Source organism: Arachis ipaensis, chromosome B2, assembly GCF_059453495.1.
Source record: "Arachis ipaensis isolate K30076 ecotype BB chromosome B2, ASM5945349v1, whole genome shotgun sequence".
Lineage (NCBI taxonomy): Eukaryota > Viridiplantae > Streptophyta > Magnoliopsida > Fabales > Fabaceae > Arachis > Arachis ipaensis.
In genome coordinates, this window is record NC_142437.1 from 2114524 (window position 1) to 2121015 (window position 6492).

Genomic DNA, 6492 nt, shown 5'->3' on the forward strand with positions numbered 1-6492 from the left:
AAACTTAAAAACTTCATTGCGTTGTATAAAACTTCATTAATGCGGACGTTACGCTATTAGGGTCCTTATTTTTGTTCCTTTAACTTTAGATTTTAACGTAGAATTTTTTTTTGAGGTCAAAGTATTTTTATCATTCTAAATTTTTTATATTGAAAATTAATTAGATAATGACTCATGGCTAAAACAACTAAATTAAAATTGGAAATTAGACAAAAAAAAAATTGAATTGATAGTTCATTTAGTTATATATATATATATATATATATATATATATATATATATATATATATATATTAAATTTTAAAACTTAGGATTTTTGAAAAAACGCAAAATCAAAACTCAAAAAGAAAAATATATATTTAATGACTTCATTTAACTTACAAGTTAACTGTGTTATAATTTCACGACCCGATTTATTTTGGTAGATCTAAATGGGTCATCTCAACGGGTTTTGCCTATTCTAACAACACTATATATAGAGTGTCTCTAGCACGCTATTTTCATATTGTTTACACATTATTCATGCATGTCATTTGTGCTTGAGCTCCTTTTGAATCGACTTTCCATAATATCATGGCTAACAAAGTGAATGAACATGATCAAACAGTGAATTTGATTGAGAAGTGCCAAGTTGGTCCTCCACCAGGGTCAGTTCCTTCTCCAAACTCTATTCCACTTTCTTTCTTTGACCTTCCATGGCTATGTTGTCCTATAACATGTAAACGCATTTTCTTCTATGACTTTCCTTACCCCAAAACACAGTTCGTCGAAAAAGTGCTTCCAAATCTCAAACACTCCCTTTCTCTTACACTCAAACACTTTTTTCCTTTCTCTTCCAACATAATTTTCCCTCCAAAGCCACAAAGCCCTCACATCCTTTACTCTGAAGGTGACACTCTTTCCTTTATTGTTGCTGAGTCCACAACAAATTTCAACAACCTCATATCTCATGCACCAAAAGATGCCACGATCTTGGATCCTTTTGTTCCTACTTTGCCCTCACCACGTGCCTTACAAGATGGTACCCTGTTGATCTCTCCTGTGGCTATCCAAGTCACTGTCCTTCCAAATTCTGGTTTCACTATATGCGTGACTTTTAGCCATATGGTTGGTGATGGAAGAGCCTTTCATAACTTTCTCAAGTTTTGGTCTTCACTTTGTATGTCAAAAAGGGTTACGTCTTCTTTCGACGAGAGCTTACTTTCTTTCCCGATCCTTGCTAGGGACAAAATTGAAGATCCAAATAAGCTTAAGCCTAATTTCTTAGAAGAAATGTGGAATATGTCCTTAAATAGCATAGCTTGGATGGACTCTGTTATTCCATATAATGCTACGAATGACATGGTGAGACAAACTACTGTGTTGAGGCCTGAGCATATTGAGAATTTGAAGAAATTAGTGTCTATGAAGTGCCAAAGCCTTGGTGAAGGGACATCATTACACGTGTCAACGTTTGTGGTGACATGCTCTTTGATTTGGGTTTCTAATGTTATGTTAGGATTGACCCATGTTGGTGTTGAAGAATTTCCCAATGAAGATGAAGAGGTATACTTTTTGTTCTTTGCAGATTGTCGTTACCTTAGTGAATTAAAAATACCCTTAACATACTTCGGGAATTGTTTGGCTGGTGCTTTAGTAGCAATTCAGAAGAGCAAGCTAGTGGGACAAAATGGTATTTTTGAGGCAGCTATTGCTATTGGAAGTAAAATTAGAGATGTTCAATCTGAACCCTACGAAGGTGTTGAAGGATTGATGTCATTAGCTATGATGAAAAATAATGCAGCAATGACTCAACGTGTGTTGGCTGTTACAGGTTCATCAAAGTTTGGTTCATATGAGACCGACTTTGGGTGGGGAAAACCCAAACTGAATGAATTACTTCATGCAAATTATCCAGGAATATTCTCTCTCTCTCCTTGCAGGGACATAGATGATGGAGTTGAAGTTGGAGTTGCACTGGAAACTGATCGTATTGACAAGTTCAATATCATTTTAAACGAGCTCCTTACAAATACTGCAGATCTTCAAGATTAAAAAGACCTCCATTTACGACTATATAAATTTTAAAATAAATTTGGTTGGATACATTGTTGTCACTTTCACTTTATTCTATTTCCTATGTGGCTATATGTGTGTCATTTTGTGTGTTTTCATTACAATATATATCTATGTAATGTTTTACATTTATAATAAGGGAAGGTATGAGGAGCAAATGGAATATTTATACAATGTGTACAATGGAAGTTTAGAGAGTATTAGAGATATAATCATTGGTGTTACTTTTTCCCATTAGCTGAAACTTTTGGGATGAGTGGTATCATGCATGGTATTAGAGCGCTAGATCTGAAAGGTCAAGAATTCAAGCCTCAGTTTAAGCTTTTGGGAAGGTGTTTATTATCGCTAGTACTCGGATGGTTATTCTAGATAGTATGGGAGATGTTCATTTATAACTCAATAGCCCATTGTACACATTGTACAAATAGTTCATTGTCTCCCTAGCAGGATCCATTATAATAATCATTTTAATTAATGTGAACATGTTATAAATATTGTGTTTTTCTGTAGCGTAAACTAGCTAGGCCCATAAAATTTTTCATAAAAGTGTTTCCGCTACAAATCAACTTATGAATGTTTGGAGAGAATTACAGCCCCTCTGTTGGGTTTTTTTCTCATTTGTGAGGCACAGACCCAACATTTTGATGGTGTCTCTTACACTCATTGTGCCACAACTCTAATAAGATTTTGGGATCTTTTGAGAGTGAGAGAGTGTAGCCACCAAGTGAGAAAGAAAAAGGAAAAACAGAATTTTCGTTTTTTATCAAAAACAGTAAACTTCAAATGACAGTTTCTCATTCGTTCACTATTGGATCGGCTTGAAATTTGAACTACGTGTTTCTCTCATCTTGTTCTTCATTCTGATCGGTGGAGATGTTGATTAGTGGTTCGCAGTGGGAGAAATTGGCTTCACAAAAGAGAAATTAGGTTTCCTGTTTTTACACAGAGTAACAATTTTTGAACGGCAGTTTCTTATTCTTTCACCGTTGGATCGACGTGAAATTTAAACTGTAAAGTTTTCACATCTTGTTCTTCATTCTAAATGGTGGAGAATTTAATTGGAGGTCTACAAAGAGAGAAATTGGCTTCGACAACAGCTCTGGTTTTTGGGTATATTTCATCTTCTTGTTTCTCATTTGTAAGCTTTGGTGATTTGATGTTTTGGCTGGCTATATGCACGTTTTTGTGCTTTTTTTGAGACTCTCTTGTACCTCATTTGATTATAATGGAGCTATTTCATTGTTCTGGACGACCCGTGGTTTTTACCTTTCTAATGCTTTTATTTGTTAATTATTTATGTTGCCAAATTGGCTTATGAACTCTTCATGTTAGATTTGAATTTATGTTTAAATGCAATTTGAGGTATTTCATATTTATGGTTGCTTTCTTCTATTTATGATATAAAAAATTTAGATTTTTCCACTTTTGGCTATGGTTGAGTAATTGGTGACACTTGAGTTGTCAAACTCAGCGGTTGATTGAAAATCGGGAATTGTTGATTGATTTGGATCCCTCTAAAGCTAGTCTTTCCATAGGAGTTGACTAGGACTTGAGGAATCAAGTTGATTAGTCTACTTGACTTTCCTTTATTTAGTAAGGGTTAACTAAGTGGGAGCAATAACAATTCTCATCACACCTGATAAGGATAACTAGGATGGGATTTCCAGTTCTCATACCTTGCTAAGAGCTTTATTAGTTATTATTTTATTTCTTGCAATTTACTTTCCTTGTTCCCTATTTCAAAAACCCCAAAAATATACATTTTTTTCATAACCAATAATAAATACACCTCCCTGCAATTCCTTGAGAAGACGATCCGAGGTTTAAATACTTCGGTTATTAATTTTATTAAGGGTTTATTACTTGTGACAACCAAAACTTTTGTACGAAAGGATTCTCTATTAGTTTAGAAGCTATACTTAAAACGTGATTATTTTTATAAAAATTCTTTACCGACATAAAATCCAATCGTCAAGGCTTTAGCAATTCTGGGTGCCGCTGATTATGTTGCTGGGTGCCGCACGGCTATTGGGTTCTGCGGTTCTGCCTCGTGGAGTTCAGGCCTTCGGGGTTCTGCAGTTCAGTCTTGATCTCTTGGACTCTTCACTCTTGTGGTCTTGCTCTTGTCTCTTGGTACAGTACATACATAATACATTCATGAATTATTGTTATTTGTTAATTGGTTTTTGGTTAATTGTCTCTTGGAGTCTTGAGTTCTGCAATTCAGTTCTATTTATATAATTGCTTTTGGTTTTCTTAATCTGGTTGTTAATTGTTTTGTGTATTGACATATTTTGAGTTAGAAATTTAGGATATTATTAGTTATTTAGTTCATTAGTTGTTGCTGATGGAATTTAGAAATCAATTTAAATGACACATGTTTGCCAATTTTGTATTTATAATTTTATAATATATTTTTAAATTTGTATAGAATTGTGAATTATTTATATTAGTCAATTAACTTAGGTTTATAATTTTATTCTATTAGTAATGGAGAAATATTTTAAAAGAACGTCATTATTAGAGGTTGGATCCCAAAACAATTCGTCGACCTCTTCTAACAAAAGAAGATTTTTAGAATTCGAAGTAGAAAGTTTTATAGTAGATCCAAGACAACGACCAATGATATCAAGTTATCATCCAAGTGACAAAGACAAAGTTAGGTGTGCATATTTGCAAAAAGGTCCTTGACAACCAAGGACTCATGATTTTCCGCAAACTGCTTGTTGTTCTTCTTTTCGAAGATTTAATTCAAATTGGTTTGATGACTATGGCAACTGGTTAAAATATAGTATATCAAAAAATGCTATTTTTTGTCTTTGTTATTATCTTATGAAACTTGAGACTGAAGGTGGTGATGCTTTTGTAAATAATGTCTTTTCAAATTGAAAAAAAAAAGAGAGACTACAAATTCATGTTGGGATTCATGATAGTGCTCATAATCAAGCTTGGAGAAAATGTGAAGCACTTATGAAACCAAAACAACACATTAGTGCTGCTATTGAAAAACAATCTGATTCACTTGACAGCCACAATTGATTGTATTAGATTTTTTTTGCGACAAGAATTAGCCTTTCGTGGTAACGATGAGACAGATGATTTTGTTAATCAAGAAAATCTTTTGGAACTTCTAAACTTTCTTGCGCAACATAATGAAGAGATTGATCGTGCTTTCAAAAATGCTCGTGAAAATCTTAAACTAAGAGCACCTTCAATTCAAAAAGATATTGTAAGAGCTGCAGCAAGTGAGACGACAAAAGTTATTGTTAATGATCTTGGGGATGAATTATTTGCTGTTTTAATTTGATTGATGAAGCCCGCGATATTTCTATTAAAGAGCAAATGTTAGTTTGTTTAAGGTATGTGAACAAAGCAAGGCAAGTTAGAGAGCATTTTCTTGGTCTTGTTCATGTTTCTAATATCAATGCTTTATCTCTAAAATTAGTATTGGAATCACTATTAGAAACATATAACTTAAGTTTATCAAAAATACATGGACAAGGATATGATGGTGCAAGTAATATGTAAGGAGAATTTAATGGTTTGAAAACTTTGATATTGAAAGAAAATTCTTATACTTTCTATGTGCATTGCTTAGCCCACTAACTTCAGTTAGCTCTTGTAATGGTTGCAAAAAAACAAGTTGAAGTCGCTTTGCTTTTTAATTTGTTAACCAATTTGTGCAATGTTGTTGGAGTTTCATGTAAACGAAGAGATATGCTTCGTGATAGTCAGATGATCAAGACAATTGAAGCATTATAAAGTGGAGAAATTTCTGGTGGACGTGGTTCAAGAAATGACTTTAAAGAGAGCTGGAGATACTAAATGGGTTTACACTATGGAACTATACTTAGATTAATTTCCTTGTTTCCTTCTGTGGTCAATGTTCTTGAATATGTTGAGGAAGATGGAAATAATTCAGAACAAAGAGCTGAAGCATGTCATTTATTGAATGTCATTCAATCCTTTGAATTCATTTTTAACTTGCACTTGATGAAAAGTATCTTGGGAGTTACTAATGAGTTATCTCAAGCATTACAAAGGAATGATCAAGACATTGTAAATGCTATGGCATTGGTTAACGTGTCTAAGCAACGGTTGCAAAATATAAGAGATGATGGTTGGTCTCTTTTACTTGATGAAGTCTCGTTGTTTTGTGACAAACATAATATTACTGTTCCAAAAATGGATGATATATTTGTGTTACAAGGAAGATCAAGACGTAAAGCTCAAAAGATCTCAAACTTGCATCATTTTTAAGTTGAGATATTCTATCAAGTAGTTGATAGACAACTTCAAGAACTCAACAATCGTTTTACCGAGGTGAATACTGAATTGCTTCTTTGTATAGCTTGTTTGAATCCAAGACACTCATTTTTTGCGTTTGATAAGGAGAAGTTGATCCAGTTAGCTCAATTCTATCCATTAGAATTTTCT

General features: G+C 33.5%; 1 protein-coding gene across 1 annotated transcript; it reads left to right on the forward strand.

Moving 5' to 3' along the window:
* Positions 1–573: 573 nt before the first annotated feature.
* LOC107626545 (coumaroyl-CoA:anthocyanidin 3-O-glucoside-6''-O-coumaroyltransferase 2-like) lies at positions 574–2332 on the forward strand. Its single transcript, XM_088505450.1, has one exon. It carries the CDS (start codon positions 574–576, stop codon positions 2032–2034), a length of 1461 nt encoding a protein of 486 aa, XP_088361576.1. The 3' UTR covers positions 2035–2332.
* Positions 2333–6492: the final 4160 nt, after the last annotated feature.

What these genes read in the sequence shown, in the direction of transcription:
- LOC107626545 (XM_088505450.1), top strand. Translation starts at nt 574, where the DNA reads ATGGCTAACAAAGTGAATGAACATGATCAAACAGTGAATTTGATTGAG.